This window comes from Phyllobates terribilis, unplaced genomic scaffold (genome assembly GCF_046119375.1).
Source record: "Phyllobates terribilis strain yellow unplaced genomic scaffold, ASM4611937v1 Scaffold_5__5_contigs__length_657084704, whole genome shotgun sequence".
NCBI classification, from domain to species: Eukaryota; Metazoa; Chordata; class Amphibia; order Anura; family Dendrobatidae; genus Phyllobates; species Phyllobates terribilis.
The window spans coordinates 386,123,502-386,142,811 of record NW_027362765.1 but is presented as its reverse complement, the minus strand read 5'-3'; the positions used below and the strand labels follow the sequence as shown (position 1 = coordinate 386,142,811).

The 19,310-nt window shown below is 42.5% G+C and overlaps 1 protein-coding gene across 1 annotated transcript in view; it reads left to right on the top strand.

Annotated features, from left to right (window-relative positions):
• Positions 1-19,310, top strand: part of LOC141271585 (ovostatin-like) — a 135,149-nt gene that overhangs the window by 88,707 nt on the left and 27,132 nt on the right. The window contains exons 27-31 of the mRNA XM_073681629.1: positions 7,346-7,493; positions 7,637-7,714; positions 12,826-12,994; positions 13,143-13,354; positions 17,751-17,951. Coding sequence (XP_073537730.1) covers positions 7,346-7,493; positions 7,637-7,714; positions 12,826-12,994; positions 13,143-13,354; positions 17,751-17,951 — 808 coding nt within the window. The remainder of the gene's footprint in view (positions 1-7,345; positions 7,494-7,636; positions 7,715-12,825; positions 12,995-13,142; positions 13,355-17,750; positions 17,952-19,310) is intronic.

Genomic DNA, 19,310 nt, shown 5'->3' with positions numbered 1-19,310 from the left:
CGGTGTTTAAATTTGGCGCCAAAATCGCTGATTGGTTGTGGCCGGCGACCGCGACGAATCAGCAGAGCGGTGTTTAAATTTGGCGCCAATACTGCAGATTGGTCGCAGCCGGTGGTCGCGACCAATCAGCAGAGCGGTGTTTAAATTTGGCGCCAATAATGTTGATTAGTCGCAGTTGGCAACCGCGACCAATCAGCAGAGCGGTGTTTAAATTTGGCGCCAATACTGCTGATCGGTTGTTGCTGGCGACCACGACCAATCAGCAGAGCAGTGTTTAAATTTGGCGCCAAAATCGCTGATTGGTCGTGGACGGCGCTTGCGTCCAATCAGCAGAGCGAGGTTTAAATTTGGCGCCAATACTGCTGATTGGTCACGGTCGCGGCCAATCAGCAAAGCGGTGTCTAAATTTGGCGCCAATACTGCTGATTGTTCGCGGCCGGCGGTCGCGACTAATCAGCAAAGCGGTGTTTAAATTTGGCGCCAATACTGCAGATTGGTCGCAGCCGGTGGTCGCGACCAATCAGCAGAGCGGTGTTTAAATTTGGCGCCAATACTTCTGATTATTCGCGGCCGGCAGTCACGACTAATCAGCAAAGCGGTGTTTAAATTTGGCGCCAATACTGCAGATTGGTCGCAGCCGGTGGTCGCGACCAATCAGCAGAGCGGTGTTTAAATTTGGCGCCAAAATCGCTGATTGGTCGTGGCCGGCGACCGCGACGAATCAGCAGAACGGTGTTTAAATTTGGCCCCAATACTGGTGATTGGTCGCGGCCGGCGACCGCGACAAATCAGCAGAGCTGTGTTTAAATTTGCAGCCTATATCGCTGATTGGTCGCGGTCGGCCACCGCGACCAATCAGCAGAGCGGCGTTTAAATTTGCCGCCCATCTCGCTGATTGGTCGCGGTGGCCGGCCGCGATTAATCAGCAGAGCGGCGTTTAAATTTGCCGCCGATTTCGCTGATTGGTAGCCGGCCGCGACCAATCAGCAGAGCGGCGTTTAAATTTGGCGCCAATAATGCTGATTGGTCGCAATTGCCAGCCGCGACCAATCAGCAGATCGTGGTTTAAATTTGGCGCCAATAATGTTGATTAGTCGCAGTTGGCAACCGCGACCAATCAGCAGAGCGGGGTTTAAATTTGGCGCCAATACTGCTGATTGGTCATGGCCGGCAACCGCGACCAATCAGCAGAGTGGCGTTTAAATTTGGCGCCAATTTTGCTGATTGGTCGCGGACGGCGACAGCGACTAATCAGCAGAGCGGGGTTTAAATTTGGCGCCAATACTGCCGATTGGTCGCGGATGGCAAACGCGACCAATCAGCAGAGCGGTGTTTAAATTTTGCGCCAATATTGCTGATTGGTTGCGGACGGCGACCGCGACTAATCAGCAGAGCGGCGTTTAAATTTGGCGCCAATACTGCTGATTGGTCGCGGCCGGCAACCGCGACCAATCAGCAGAGCGGGGTTTAAATTTGACGCCAATACTGCTGATTGGTCACAGCCGGCAACCGCGACCAATCAGCAGAGCGGTGTTTAAATTTGCCGGCCATCTCGCTGATTGGTCGCGGTAGCCGGCCACCGCGTCCAATCAGCAGAGCGGCGTTTAAATTTGCCGCCCATCTCGCTGATTGGTCGCGGTAGCCGGCCACCGCGACCAATCAGCACGGCGGCGTTTAAATTTGCCGCCCATCTCGCTGATTGGCGCGGTGGCCGGCCAACCGCGACCAATCAGCAGAGCGGCGTTTAAATTTGCCGCCCATCTCGCTCATTGGTCGCGGTGGCCGGCCGCGATTAATCAGCAGAGCGGCGTTTAAATTTTCCGCCCATCTCGCTGATTGGTCGCGGCCGGACACCACGACCAATCAGCAGAGTGGCGTTTAAATTTGCCGCCCATCTCGCTGATTGGTCGCGGACGGACACCACGACCAATCAGCAGAGCGGCGTTTAAATTTGCTGCCCATCTTGCTGATTGGTCGCGGTCGGCCACTGCGACCAATCAGCACAGCGGCGTTTAAATTTGCCGCCCATCTCGCTGATTGGTCGCAGCCGGACACCGCGACCAATCAGCAGAGCGGTATTTAAATTTGCCGCCCATCTCGCTGATTGGTTGAGGTCGGCCAGCGCGACCAATCAGCGTCGTATTAGTGTGGGCCCGGGAGCGGCGCTGCTTGTGCGGCTCCGTATTAGCGAGGACGGGGGAGCGGCGCTGCCTGTGCGGCTCCTTCTGCTGCGAGAAACCGGGAGATGAGCTGCTGCTCGCAGCAGAAACATCCCGACCGGCGGCGCCGTTCCCCGGTCCTCCGTTCACACTTGCTGTCGGGAGATCAGCGGGCCAAGCCGCTGATCTTCTTACTTTACCCGCATGGAGGTCAGCGGCGCCGGTCGGGGTAGTTGTGCTGCTAGCGCCGCTCATCTCCCCGCTGCATCGCCGCTGACCTCCGTCCCGCAGATGAGCCGCTAACAGCCGCCATCTTTTTTCAGAAATCCCACGGCGCTTATTGGCCGCTTCCGGACCAATGAGCGACGCGGGATTTCCTGGACAGACAGACAGACAGACAGATAGACAGACAGACAGACAGACGGGATAAGACGATTATATATATAGATATATATATATATATATAGTATGATTGCCTCACTGCCCCTTATATATAGCATGGTGACCCCCATAGTCCCTTATACAATGCATTGTGAAAGTATTTGGCCCCTTGAGCTTTTCTACCTTTTGTTACATTTCTGGCTTCAAACATAAAGATATAAGATTCTAATTTTTTGGGAAGAATAAACAACAAGTGGGACACAATCGTGAAGTGGAACGAAATTTATTGGATATTTTAAACTTTTTTAACAAATTAAAAACAGAAAAGTGGGGCGTGCAATATTATTCGGCCCCCTTGAGTTAATACTTTGTAGCGCCACCTTTTGCTGCGATTACAGCTGCAAGTCGCTTGGGGTATGTCTCTTTCAGTTTTGCTCATCGAGAGGCTGAAATTCTTGCCCATTCTTCCTTGCAAAACAGCTTGAGCTCAGTGAGGTTGGATGGAGGGCGTTTGTGAACAGCAGTTTTCAGCTCTTTCCACAGATTCTCGATTGGATTCAGGTCTGGACTTTGACTTGGCCATTCTAACACCTGGATACATTTAGTTTTGAACCATTCCATTGTAGATTTTGCTTAAAGTTTGGGATCATTGTCTTGTTGGAAGATAAATCTCCGTCCCAGTCTCAGGTCTTTTGCAGACTCCAACAGGTTTTCTTCCAGACTCCTCCGTCCACCTTCCCATCAATTTTAACCATCTTCCTTGTCCCTGCTGAAGAAAAAGCAGGCCCAAACCATGATGCTGCCACCACTTTTGACAGTGGGTATGGTGTTTTGAGGGTGATGAGCTGTGTTGCATTGTGGCCAAAAAGTTTGATTTTGGTTTCATTTGACAAGAGCACCTTATTCCACATGTTTGGTGTGTCTCCCAGGTGGCTTGTGGCAAACTTCAAATGAGACTTTTTATGGATATCTTTGAGAAATGGCTTTCTTCTTGCCACTTTTCCATAAAGGCCAGATTTGTGCAGTGTACGACTGATTGTTGTCCTATGGACAGACTCTCCCACCTCAGCTGTAGATCTCTGCAGTTCATCCAGAGTGATCATGGGCCTTTTGGCTGCATCTCTGATCAGTCTTCTCCTTGTTCGAGATGAAAGTTTAGAGGGACGGCCGGGTCTTGGTAGATTTGCAGTGGTCTGATACTCCTTCTATTTCAATATGATCGCTTGCACAGTGCTCCTTGAGATGTTTAAAACTTGGGAAATCTTTTTGCATCCAAATCCGGCTTTAAACTTCACCACAACAGTATCTCGGACCCGCCTGGTGTGTTCCTTGGTCTTCATGATGCTCTCTGCACTTGAAACAGAACCCTGAGACTATCACAGAGCAGGTGCATTTATACGGAGACTTGATTACACACAGGTGGATTCTATTTATCATTACCAGTCATTTAGGACAACATTGGATCATTCAGAGATCCTCACTGAACTTCTGCACTGAAAGTAAAGGGGCCGAATAATATTGCACGCCCCACTTTTCAGTTTTTTAAAAAAGTTTAAAATATCCAATAAATTTCGTTCCACTTCACGATTGTGTCCCTCTTGTTGTTGATTCTTCCCCCAAAAAATTAGAATTTTATATCTTTATGTTTGAAGCCAGAAATGTGGCAAAAGTTAGAAAAGTTCAAGGGGGCCAAATACTTTCACAATGTACTGTATATAATATGATAGCACCCACACCCCTTTATATATAGTATAGTGTAGTCTCCTCAGCAGTACGATTATGGCGATACCAAACTTGTATAGTTTTTTCAATATATTTGTTATGAAAACAAAAATTGGGAATTTGTATAATATATTTTAGATTTTTTTTTATTATCAGTACTTTTTTTTATTGTGTCACCATTTCCAAAGACCCTTAATGTTTTTATTTTTTAGTCGATGGAGCTGTGTGATTCCATATTATTTGTGGGGCAAGACCACATTTATTTTCATTTTGGAATAGATACGACATTTTGATCACTCCTTACTGTATTTTTTTGCAGCTTTTCGAAGACAAAAACATTTTTTTTTTACATTTGCAATGTTTACCTTTCAGGTTAGTTAAAGGGAACCTGTCACATCCTATCTACTATCTACACTGCCCCCATTGCTTTGTTAGTGATGCAATGTGCAATGTACATTATAACTGTCCATGTGTTTTTGTGTATTTTTTAAATCTTTTGTGTTTAATAAAGATTGTTTGGTGATATAAGGCCCATTTTGGATACTTTTTTTTGTAGGTTTTCTGTATTCTTTAGTATTCCAGGCCAGGGCACAGGATGGTTTGAAATAATTGGTATTTCCTTCCTTCATAGGATTTCTCTTAAATGTGAGCCGAGCCTTATTCCGATTTTTGGGAGACAGAATGAACATATAAACAGCAGTACAAGAATAGTCCTTATTTTTATTTTTTACGGTTCACTGTATGTTATAAGAAATAAGGCGTATTTATTCTTCAGGTCTTCTACCAGATTTACCGTATATAGTTTTGCTACTATCATTGAGTGAAAATACTTTTTTTTTTTTTTTTTTTTATAAAAAATTTGTATTTTCGTCACCATATTCTGAGAGCTGAAACTTTTTTATTTTTTTGGCGAACAGACCTGTATGAGGGCTTATTTTTCACAACTACGGTAGTTAAAGATTTGTTTGGTATCATTGTGCATCTGGAAAATCTGAATATAAAGTGATCAAAAATGTTATGCACGGCATAAAATTTTTTGGTCACTTTTCATCCAGATTTTTCAGACGCACAATTAATGAACAAAATTTCAATTATTATTTTTATATATTGTTTATTTTTGCATGGATCACCATGCGGTACAAGTGATAAGGTGGCTTTATTCTTCAGGTCCGTGCAATTACAGCGATACCAGATTTACATAGTTTTTTTATGCTTTGCTACTTCTACACGCTAAAAAAACTATATTTTACAAAAACAAATTTGTTTTTTCATCGTTATATTCTGAGAGCTGTAACTTTTTTTTTTTCTGAATTGTTTTCTGCTGGACAATTTGTTGTTTTCATTTTTTTATATATATGACTTTTTGATCACTTTTTATTCAATTTTTTATGTGTGTCAGTATGAATAAAAAGTGACATTTCTGGGGAGTTTTTGTTATTAACTTGTTTGCCGTGTGGAATAAATAACATAACACTTTTATAGTTTGGGTCATTCCAGACCAATTATATTTACGTTTTTGGTTTATATTTATTTTAACACAAGGACTGCGCTTTTAGTAGTGAAACAGCTTTAGTGATTTTTGTGCGTTTTGAGTGTATTTTTTTCTACATTTTTTATTTAACTTTTTTACTTTTTCACTTAGTCTTACTGTGGGACATGTATATTTTGTACTTTGATCGCTGATCTCATACACTGCAGTAGTTGTGCAGAGCAATGCCTGAGATCTGTCAATTCTATGCTGATTCAGCCTGTTAGAACCGACTTATAGCTGGGTCTAACAGGCCACCATACCCTCGGGTCATCAGATGAGCTCGGTGTACTATGGCAATGATCAGCACCCCCGATTAATATAGGAGAGGAACGATGGTGTTAAAGGAGGTATCTTATCCCCCCTTTCAACCACCTAGATGTCGCTGTCATGATTGATTGCAACATTTAAGGGTTTGCCGCAGGGTGTCAGCTGTCATATACAGCTGTCAATGTGGGATTTTCGCCCACTGGGGGGGGCGCGTTACACTTAATCCTCGGTGCCGTGAGAAAGCTGCTTTCACCGAGGAAGGAGGCTGCACTGTACGGCACGCGTCCTCCTCTCTCCTCTCTGCAGGCAGCCGAGCTCCTCTCCCCCACAGGAAGTGAAAGATAATGACAGAGAAGGATCACGGCAGTGGGGCGGCAGCAGTCAGTGCACAGAGTTACTTTCACCTGACTCACTGTCGCCCCCACTGCACTCTGGCAGGAGATCCAGTGCTCTGCGCCAAATGTTAAGGGTTGGAGCCCCGAATATTTCACGCTAGCGATGCCCTTACTTGGATCTGAAACCGATTCGGCGGTACGTGAACCTTAAACCAATCCGGCGATACCAGAATCCTGAAACCGCTCCAGCGATACATGTGCGGAAATTCCACGCTGCCACTACCGGTTCTAAAGTCTATCCCCTCTGAACCATCATCTACATCAGTACCATATGTATCCGGTCCGGCCTTGGACTCCGAGTTATTTTCTGCTATTCTGACACTTGAGGTCAGCTGCGGACTGCCCTAGGAGTGCTACCTGGTGGCTATATGCAGCTCAAGCCTGACTCCACCATCAGGAGCACCAGTGAATACCAGGTAGCTGATTAGCCCTCCAGGGTAAGCCCGGCCCGTGGCGCAGTGAGTCCACCAGCGTGACACTTTTCATGCCTTTAGTATAAAGCAAAGATCTGATCTTGCAGAAAAATATTTAGATTTGAGAGTCCTCAGTGGTTGATACCTTTTAATGGCTAACTGAAAAGATGGTAACAAATTGCAAGCTTTCGAGACTACTCAGGCCTCTTCATCAGGCATAGTATACCACAAAATCTGAAAGCTTGCAATTTGTTACAATCTTTTCAGTTAGCCATTAAAAGGTATTAACCACTGAGGACTCTCAAATCTAAATATTTTTCTATCTACTGGCTAACACGGTACAAGAATATATATTTTCCCTGATCTTGCAGATAAATATAAAGCTGTTTTATCTAAAGTACCATTGACCTTGGCGGTTTTACAGGGGCCCTAATGCATTACAAGTGTGCTGATCGGTTCACATCTTCTTCATTGCAGGTTGACCGTTAATGTCTTCAAGACGTTCAATCAATGCAAGAAATACATTTACATAGATGACAAAATCCAACAACAAACTCTTATCTGGCTAGAAAACCTACAGCAACTCGAAAGTGGCTGCTTCAATGCCATCGGCGACCCCTTTATGGTAAAAGTTCCTGTTGACTGTCGTATTGATTCGTAATGATTTCTGTGTTCACCTTCATCCGAAGTGAATTATCAATCTTTACTTATACATAACATGTATCATTGTGTATCTAATATAAATCTTTTTTCTTTTATATTGCACAGAGAGAAGCAACGGATAATGATGTCACCTATACAGCCTTCCTTGCCATCGCTTGCCTGGAGTCTAATTACAGTCTTGGGGTAATTTAGACTATTCTGTTTCTACTTTTTTTCTTTCTTCTTGTTAGTTTATGTCCCTCAACAAAAGTACTTATTACCTCCTGTAAATGAAAATTAAATAAAACTTGTGTCGTACCGGACGCTAAGTGTCCGGTACGAACACTGAACTTTACAGTTCGGGTTTGCTCATCTCAAATCATAATGAATAATGTAATATTATAACATAAAAAATAATTAAGATAATAAAGTAATATAGGAAGCAATAAAAGATGGATTCCAGTATATTATAGAGTAGCAGGAAATGAGGATAGAAGCAGCAGCAGAAGTAAACCCTACAGCCTTCTCCTCACTAGATTTTGAGTTTATGATGGTAAAATGGAAGTAAAACATGCATCTTGGTAATAATGAAGGAAACAATCTAATTTGCTAATGACATATATTTGAGAAAAGGCTTAGACCCAGATTCATCAAGATTGGCATTGTACAAGCTGGAGTCAGATGAGCCTTTCATTCATTCCTCTTCATTCCCCTTAATCCGGCGCGTCTGAAAAGGGGTATGTGCCTGTGTGAACCTCGCCATAAATCATCATGTCCTTGTTTCCAACTTTTCCCAAAATGGGTGCAGATTGGTGAAACTGGAGTGAAAACGCCAAAAGTGACAAATTTTTGCGCAACTCCACATTACAAAGTAATTTACACCGAAATTCTACCGTAATTGCTTTGATGAATCGGGGACTAGTTTAATTGACACTCACTTCTTACATTTTTCATTGGAATTGATTGGTCCTTTATAAGGCACACTTTGGGGGATACACTGTGCTATACCTAGTGCAAGGACAAAGGGAAGGTCCTCGTTATTGTCCTACAGCCTCTTAGACATTCGTCCTGAAACAATGTATCAATTTTGTCCTTAGTGTGACATTATAGTGATACTATACTTGCAAAAAACCCTATACTAACGCAAAAATCCCTTACTAGCTAATTATGAATTGCTACTGTTATGCTAGAGTAGCAACTCATATCTATTGTAAATTCTACAAAAGCTCAGAAACCGGCGAATCCGCACAGCGTACAGTGCAGACCGGACAGTATAGTTCTCCATACAGTATAATGGACCCTATATAATGCTCCATACAGGATACTGACCCCCTTATAATGCTCCATACAGGATACTGGTCCCCATATAATGCTCCATACAGGATACTGGTCCCCATATAACGCTCCATACAGAATACTGTTCCCCATATAACACTGCATACAGGATACTGGCCCCCATATAACGCTCCATACAGAATACTGACCCCCATATAACGCTCCATACAGAATATTGGCCCCCATATAACGCTTCATGCAGGCCTTTCCCCCCTTATAATGCCCCATTAAACGAGCGATATCTATTGTAAATTCTACAATAGCTCAGAAACCGGCGAATCCTCACAGCGCACAGTGCAGACTGGACAGTATAGTCCTCCATACAGTATTATGGGCACCATATACACCGCATGCAGAATTATTAGGCAAATGAGTATTTTGATCACGTGATACTTTTTATACATGGTGTCCTACTCCAAGCTGCATAGGCTTGAGAGCCAACTACTAATTAAGTAAATCTGGTGATGTGCATCTCTGTAATGAGGAGGGGTGTTGTCTAATGACATCAACACCCTATATAAGGTGTGCTTAATTATTAGGCAACTTCCTTTCCTTTGGCAAAATGGGTCAGAAGAGAGATTTGACGGGCTCTGAAAAGTCCAAAATTGTGAGATGTCTTGCAGAGGGATGCAGCAGTCTTGAAATCTCCAAACTTTTGAAGCGTGATCACCGAACAATCAAGCGTTTCATGGCAAATAGCCAACAGGGTCGCAAGAAGCGTGTTGGCCAAAAAAGGCGCAAAATAACTGCCCATGAATTGAGGAAAATCAAGCGTGAAGCTGCCAAGATGCCATTCTTAGTCTTAAGACTGATTTTTCAAAGGTTTTATGGACTGATGAAATGAGAGTGACTCTTGATGGGCCAGATGGATGGGCCAGAGGCTGGATCAGTAAAGGGCAGAGAGCTCCACTCCGACTCAGACGCCAGCAAGGTGGAGGTGGGGTACTGGCATGGGCTGGTATCATCAAAGATGAACTTGTGGGACCTTTTCGGGTTGAGGATGGAGTGAAGCTCAACTCCCAGACCTACTGCCAGTTTCTGGAAGACAACTTCTTCAAGCAGTGGTACAGGAAGAAGTCGGTATCGTTCAAGAAAAAGATGATTTTCATGCAGGACAATGCTCCATCACATGCATCCAACTACTCCACAGTGTGGCTGGCCAGTAAAGGTCTAAAAGAAGAAAAAATAATGACATGGCCCCCTTGTTCACCTGATCTGAACCCCATAGAGAACCTGTGGTCCATCATAAAATGTGAGATCTACAGGGAGGGAAAACAGTACACCTCTGGGAGCAGTGTCTGGGAGGCTGTGGTGGCTGCTGCACGCAATGTTGATCGAAAACAGATCAAGCAACTGACAGAATCTATGGATGGAGGCTGCTGAGTGTCATCATAAAGAAAGGTGGATATATTGATCACTAATTTTTTGGGTTTTTGTTTTTTCATGTCAGAAATGTTTAATTCTAAATTTTGTGCACTGATATTGGTTTACCTGGTGAAAATAAACAAGTGAGATGGGATTATATTTGGTTTTTATTAAGTTGCCTATTAATTCTGCACAGTAATAGTTACCTGCACAAACAGATATCCTCCTAAGATAGCCAAATCTAAAAAAACCTCACTCAACTTCCAAAAATATTAAGCTTGGATATTTATGAGTCTTTTCGGTTGATTGAGAACATAGTTCAATAATAAAAATAATCCTTTAAAATATAGCTTGCCTAATAATTCTGCGCACAGTGTAATGCTCCATACAGCATACTGACCCCCTTATAATGCTCCATACAGGATACTGGTCCCCATATAATGCTCCATACAGGATACTGGTCCCCATATAACTCTCCATACAGGATACTGGTCCCCATATAACACTGCATACAGAATACTGGCCCCCACAAAATGCTCCATACAGAATACTGACCCCCATATAACGCTCCATACAGAATACTGACCCCCATATAACGCTCCATACAGAATACTGGCCCCCATATAACGCTCCATGCAGAATACTGGCCCGCATATAACGCTCCATACAGAATACTGACCCCCATATAACGCTCCATACAGAATACTGTCCCCCATATAATGCTCCATACAGAATATTGGCTCCATGCAGGCTGTTCCCCCCTTATAATGCTCCATGCAGGATGACACCTCCCTTTTAATGCCCTATGCAGGTTGTCACCTCTACCCCCCATAAAATGCCCCATGCAGGATGTCACCTCTCCCCCCCATATAATTCCCCTTGCAGGATGTCACTTCCCCCCTTTTCAATGCCCCAAGCAGTATGTCAGACCACCCACTCCCTTATAATGCCCCATGCAGTATGTCACACATCCACCCTCCTTATAATGCCCCATGCAGGATGTCAATTCCCCCCTCCCCCTCTTATAATGCCCCATGCAGGATGTCACACCCCCTCCCTTATAATGCCCCATGCAGGATGTCACCCCCCCTCCCTTATAATGCCCCATGCAGGATGTCACTTCCCCCCTTCCCCTCTTATAATGCCCCATGCAGGATGTCACACCCCCCCACCCCCATATAATGCCCCCATGCAGGATGTCAATTCCACCCTCCCCCATATAATGCCCCATGCAGGATGTCAATTCCCCCCTCCCCCTCTTATAATGCCCCATGCAGGATGTCACACCCCCTGAGCGTAGGGACATCTCCGGTCATGTGATGGCGGGGGGGTCATGTGACGGCGGGAAGTCCTGCGGGGGGGCCCCATGAGGAGACGCACAAGAGGGGGGCCCCAACGGGGCTCTGAGGGGGCCCCGACCGGCCGGGCCCCATGCTGGAGTCAGGGCAGTCATGCCCTGATGGCGGCCCTGCTGGAGGCTGGAGGGGCCCTCTCTCCCTCGGGGGCCCCCGTTCAATGAACCGGCTGCACGGGCGGTAGGTCCGCCCCTACTGCCTACTTCCTAAATAGAAATAGAAAGTAGGTGCAACTTAAAGAACAGAAACAGCAAGGAGATAAAGCCTAGCTGGAATTTTTCTGACTAATAATATAAAGTCGCACCTGAAAGGTGATAGGACAAGACAAACGAAAACACCTGTGTTATGCTAAACAAGCTGCAGCCATAATAACAGGACTGAAACACCCGGATAAAAGGTGTTTCTGCTGTGGCTTGGCGGACAGAGAAGTCGACCAAAGAACACAGGCACAAGGGTTCGAACCCAGGAACATGACAGCAACTTACGTAATTGTCCATGTCTGCGGACAACGCTGCTGGATAAGGTTTCTATTACAGCAAGCTGCGTCCCAGACAAAGAGGAAGGAAAGAGATAATATCAGTGGCATCTTATACGTGCCAAAGACAAGTCACCATGGTTGGAATAAGCTTTAATTTTTTTCATCTTTTCTTTCTTTTAACCTGGATCTTCCTTTTAAGAAAAGTAAGTGGATATGTGATAAAAAATGAATAAACTCATCTATTAAACCTGCCAGCGCTCCAGGGCCACCAATGGGCAAAGACATCAGTACATCCACGAGAGCGCTGCTGTCAATCGCTGGCTTTAGTCAGGCTAGTGCTGCACATGCAAATATCAGCTCTGAGGCTAGTGATTGGCTGCAGTGGTCATGTGGATGTACATTACCAGAGACTGGGGAGTGGTAGGGGATTTAAATGGTTACAACCATTTTGAACAAATATGCCATATCCACTGACTGTCTGATAGATGGGAGTCCCACTGTTGGCTCCGCCATACAACTGAATGGAGAAAGGTGCGATGAGTGGCCGTGAGCTACAGGGTATTGGACAAAGCAGTGTGACCCACATCTATTAGATATTCATTGTATACCTTGTGGACATGTCAAATATTCGAGATGGCAATAACCCTTTAAGAGTTGAAGTTTTATTTTTTTTATTTTATCGCATTCCTCTCTCTTTCATGTCTTTTTTTCAATATCCTGGAAAAGTCCTTTCATTTACTGGATAGAAAAAACTGTAGAGCGTTGTCTTGTGTCTTTCTCAGATGACGTTGCTGAGCGGTGCATTGACCTGTCTGCAAAATGTCGTTGACACCAACACCGACCTCAGTGTGTACCAACAGGCCATCATGGCCTACGCCTTTACATTGGCTCAGGATTGGCCCAGGAGGGAAAGTCTTCTCACCTCATTAAAATCCAAGGCCATCGAAGAAGGTAAGAAGATACAGATATACACATTGCATTATATACAATGGTGCCAAAGGGTACTGTGGAAAGACACTTCTATGTGGCTTCTACTGATACGGGAAACCTAGTTGACTGGACATCAGTTGTGTAACATATAAAACCTTCTGGTCATCAGGGGGGACGATCCATTGGGAACGTGATGACAAACCTGCACCACAACCGGGTTTCTATCCTTCATATTCTCCTGCTGAAGTGCAAAGCACTGCGTATGTATTACTGAGCTACGCTGTGGGCCCCAATGCTACACAAGAGCTGACATACATGGGGAAGATCTCCGTCTGGCTGATCCGGCAACAAAATCCATATGGAGGATTTCTGTGCACAGCGGTATGTACTCTATCTAACCATTATCTATCCATCTGTTATCTATATATTATCTGTTATCTATCTATCTATCTCATATATATCTGTTATCTATCTATCATCTATCTATCTCATATATATCATCTATCTATCTCATATCTATCTGTTATCTATCATCTATATCATATATATCTATCATCTATCTCATATCTATCTGTTATCTATCTATCTATCATCTATCTATCTCATATGTATCTGTTATCTATCATCTATCTCATATATATCTATTATCTATCTATCATCTATCTATCTCATATATATCTATTATCTCTCATCGATCTATCTAATATATATCTATTATCTATCTATCATCTATCTATCTCATATATATCTATTATCTATCTATCATCTATCTATCTCATATATATCTCATATATATCTATTATCTATCTATCATCTATCTATCTCATATATATCTAGTATATATCTATCATTTTTCTATCTCATATATATCTATCATCTATCTATCATCTATCTATCTCATATATATCTATTATCTATATATCTATCTATCATCTATCTATCTCATATATATCTATTATCTATCTATTATCTATCTATCATTTATCTATCTCATATATATCTCTTATCTATCATCTATCTAACTCATATATATCTATTATCTATCTATCATCTATCTATCTATCATCTATCTATCTCATATATATCTAGTATATATCTATCATTTTTCTATCTCATATATATCTATCATCTATCTATCATCTATCTATCTCATATATATCTATTATCTATATATCTATCTATCATCTATCTATCTCATATATATCTATTATCTATCTATCATCTATCTATCTATCTCATATATATCTATTATCTATTATCTATCTATCATTTATCTATCTCATATACAGTCATATGAAAAAGTTTGGGCACCCCTATTAATCTTAAGCTTAATGTTTTATAAAAATTGGTGTTTTTGCAACAGCTATTTCAGTTTGATATATGTAATAACTGTTGGACACAGTAATGTTTCTGCCTTGAAATGAGGTTTATTGTATTAACAGAAAATGTGCAATCTGCATTCAAACAAAATTTGACAGGTGCATAAGTATGGGCACCCTTATCATTTTCTTGTTTTAAATACTCCTACCTACTTTTTACTGACTTACTAAAGCGCTTTTTTTGGTTTTGTAACCTCATTGAGCTTTGAACTTCATAGCCAGGTGTATGCAATCATGAGAAAAGCTACTTAAAGTGGCCTCTTGCAAGCTGTTCTCCTGTTTGAATCTCCTCTGAAGAGTGGCATCATGGGCTCCTCAAAACAACTGTCAAATGATCTGTAAACAAAGATTATTAAACATAGTTGTTCAGGGGAAGGATACAAAAAGCTGTCTCAGCGATTTAACCTGTCAGTTTCCACTGTGAGGAACATAGTAAGGAAATGGAAAAACACAGGGACAGTTCTTGTTAAGGCCAGAAGTGGCAGGCCAAGAAAAACATCAGAAAGGCAGAGAAGAAGAATGGTGAGATCAGTCAAGGACAATCCTCAGACCACCTCCAGAGAGCTGCAGCATCAACTTCCTGCAGATGGTGTCACTGTGCATCGGTCAACTATACAACGCACTTTGCACAAGGAGAAGCTGTATGGGAGAGTGATGCGAAAGAAGCCGTTTCTGCAAGCACGCCACAAACAGAGTCGGCTGAGGTATGCAAAAGCACATTTGGGCAAGCCAATTTCATTTTGGAAGAAGGTCCTGTGGACTGATGAAACCAAGATTGAGTTGTTTGGTCATACAAAAAGGCGTTATGCATGGCGGCAAAAAAACACAGCATTCCAAGAAAAACACTTGCTACCCACAGTAAAATTTGGTGGAGGTTCCATCATGCTTTGGGGCTGTGTGGCCAATGCCGGCACTGGGAATCTTGTTAAAGTTGAGGGACGAATGGATTCCACTCAGTATCAGCAGATTCTTGGCAATAATGTTCAAGAATCAGTGATATAATAATAATAATAATAATAATAGTTTATTTTTATAGCGCCAACATATTCCGCAGCACTTTACAAATTTTAGGGGGGACTTATACAGACAATACAGAATAAGCATATCTCATATCGAACGGAGTGAGGGCCCTGCTCGCGAGCTTACAGTCTATGAGGAAGTGGGGGAGACACAAAAGGTAAAAAGTACATATATTGTATAATGCAGACTTGATATACTAAATAGGATATATAATAATACATGGACTGGTCGCCAGCCAGTATGTGTGCAGTCCTGACAGAGGCTTTTATGTGCATGGTTGGTTTGAACCCGAAGTTGAAGAAGATTTTAATATGGGTGAAAGCTGGGATGGACAGAGTGTGTTTAGGTGATACGCCAGTCTAAAGAAATGTGTTTTTAGGGTTCGCTTGAAACTGTGGGTATTGGGAATTAATCGAACTGTCCTGGGTAGTGCATTCCAGAGAATTGGCGCAGCACGCGAGAAATCTTGGAGACGGGAGTGGGAAGTTCGGATTATGGAGGATTTTAGTTTCAAGTCATTTGCAGAACGGAGGGCACGTGTAGGGTGGTAGACTGAGACAAGGGAGGAGATGTAGGGGGGTACTGAAGCATGGAGCGCTTTGTGGGTAAGCGTGATAAGTTTAAAACGAACTCTATATTGGATGGGCAACCAATGCAATGACTGGCACAGGGAAGAGGCATCGGTGTAGCGGCTGGCGAGGAATATGATCCTGGCTGCTGCGTTCAGGACGGATTGGAGAGGGGAGAGTTTAGTAAGAGGGAGACCGATTAGTAGAGCGTTGCAATAGTCAAGACGAGAATGAATAAGAGCGACAGTAAGAGTTTTTGCAGAGTCAAAGGTGAGAAAAGTCCTGATTCTTGAGATGTTTTTGAGGTGTAGATGACATGAACGAGCGAGTGATTTGATGTGAGGAGTGAAAGAAAGATCTGAATCAAAAATGACCCCAAGACAGCGGGCTTGTAGCTGGGGAGTAATGGTTGAGCCACAAACGGAGATGGCAATATCGGGCACAGGTAGATTAATGGAGGGAGGAAAGACGAGTAGTTCAGTTTTTGACAGATTCAGTTTTAGGTAGAGGGAGGACATAATGTTAGACACAGCAGAAAGACAATCACTGGTCTTTTGTAGTAATGCAGGGGTGATGTCCGGAGCAGAGGTGTATAATTGGGTGTCATCAGCATAGAGATGGTACTGAAAACCGAATCTACTGATTGTTTGTCCAATAGGAGCGGTGTATAAGGAGAAAAGAAGGGGGCCTAGGACTGATCCTTGAGGAACCCCGACAGTAAGAGGAAGTAGGGAGGAGGAGGAGCCGGCAAAAGACACAGAGAAGGAGCGGTCAGAGAGATAAGAGGAGAACCAGGAGGAGAACCAGTGATAAAGTTGAATTTACACAGGGGATGGATCTTTCAGCAAGACAATGATCCAAAACACCGCTCCAAATCTACTCAGGCATTCATGCAGAGGAACAATTACAATGCTCTGGAATGGCCATCCCAGTCCCCAGACCTGAATATCATTGAACATCTGTGGGATCATTTGAAGAGGGCTGTCCATGCTCGGCGACCATCAAACTTAACAGAACTGGAATTGTTTCGTAAAGAGGAATGGTCAAAAATACCTTCATCCCGGATCCAGGAACTCATTAAAAGCTACAGGAAGCGACTAGAGGCTGTTATTTTTGCAAAAGGAGGATCTACTAAATATTAATGTCACTTTTCTGGTGAGGTGCCCATACTTATGCACCTGTCAAATTTTGTTTGAATGCAGATTGCACATTTTCTGTTAGTACAATAAACCTCATTTCAAGGCAGAAACATTACTGTGTCCAACAGTTATTACATATATCAAACTGAAATAGTTGCTGCAAAAACACCAATTTTTTTAAAACATTAAGCTTAAGATTAATAGGGGTGCCCAAACTTTTTCATATGACTGTATATCTCTTATCTATCATCTATCTAACTCATATATATCTATTATCTATCTATCATCTATCTATCTATCATCTATCTATCTCATATATATCTATTATCTATATATTATCTATCGCATATATATCTATTATCTATCATCTATCTCATATATATCTATTATCTATCTATTATCTATCTATCATCTATCTATCTCATATATATCTATTATCTACATATCTATCTATCATCTATCTATCTCATATATATCTATTATCTATCTATTATCTATCTATCATCTATCTATCTATTATCTATCTATCTCATATATATCTATTATCTATCTATCATCTATCTCATATATATCTATTATCTATCTATCATCTATCTATCATCCATCTATCTCATATATATCTATTATCTATCTATTATCTATCATCTATCTTATCTTTTGTCTCTTTCAGGACACTGTGGTTACTCTTCAGGCCCTTTCTGCCTTTGCCAAATATGTTTTTACCCCCAATGCTCATCAGACTATAAAAGTGACAGGACAAAATGAGATAACAGTAAATAAGTTGAACAGGTTTCTAGTCCAGACACTACCGCTCAGCGTTACTGGGGATTATGATGTCAGTATCAACGGTACAGGCTGCTGCCTTGTACAGGTAATGAAAGAAAACTATTCATTCTATCTTGTTGTCCTCAGATCCTGCATTCAAATTTGACTTTGAGTGATTAGGGTTTCCTGATTCTATTCCAGTTGCCATTGACACATTGCAGGGGCAATACATAGCACCACTTATCCTGTACAGATCCTGAGTAACATCCTGTATTATACTGCAGAGCTGCACTCACTATTCTGCTGGTGCAGTCACTGCTTACATACATTACATTACTGATCCTGTACTGATCCTGAGTTACATCCTGTATTATACTCCAGAGCTGCACTCACTATTCTGCTGGTGCAGTCACTGCTTACATACATTACATTACTGATCCTGTACTGATCCTGAGTTACATCTTGTATTATACTCCAGAGCTGCACTCACTATTCTGCTGGTGCAATCACTGTGTACATACATTACATTACTTATCCTGTACTGATCCTGAGTTACATCCTGTATTATACTCCAGAGCAGCACTCACTATTCTGCTTGTGCAGTCACTGTGTACATATATTATATTATTTATCCTGTACTAATCCTGAGTTATATCCTGTATTATACTCCAGAGCTGCACTCACTATTCGGCTGGTGGAGTCACTGTGTACATGCATTACATTACTTATCCTGTACTGATCCTGAGTTACATCCTATATTATACTCCAGAGCTGCACTCACTATTCTGCTGGTGCAGTCACTGTGTACATACATTACATTACTGATCCTGTACTGATCCTGAGTTACATCCTGTATTATACCCCAGAGCTGCACTCACTATTCTGCTGGTGCAGTCACTGTGTACATACATTACATTACTGATCCTGTACTGATCCTGAGTTACATCCTGTATTATACTCCAGAGCTGCACTCACTATTCTGCTGGTGCAGTCACTGTGTACATACATTACATTACTGATACTGTGCTGAGCCTGAGTTACATCCTGTATTATACTCCAGAGCTGCACTCACTATTCTGCTGGTGCAGTCACAGTATACATACATTACATTACTTATCCTGCACTGATCCTGAGTTACATCCTGTATTATACTCTAGAGCTGCACTCACTAATCTGCTGGTGCAGTCACTGTGTACATACATTACATTACTGATCCTGTACTGATCCTGAGTTACATCCTGTATTATACTCCAGAGCTGCACTCACTATTCTGCTGGTGCAGTCACTGTGTACATAACATTACATTACTGATCCTGTACTGATCCTGAGTTACATCTTGTATTATACCGCAGAGCTGCACTCACTATTTTGCTGGTGCAGTCACTGTGTACATACATTACATTACTGATCCTGTACTGATCCTGAGTTACATCTTGTATTATACTCCAGAGCTGCACTCACTATT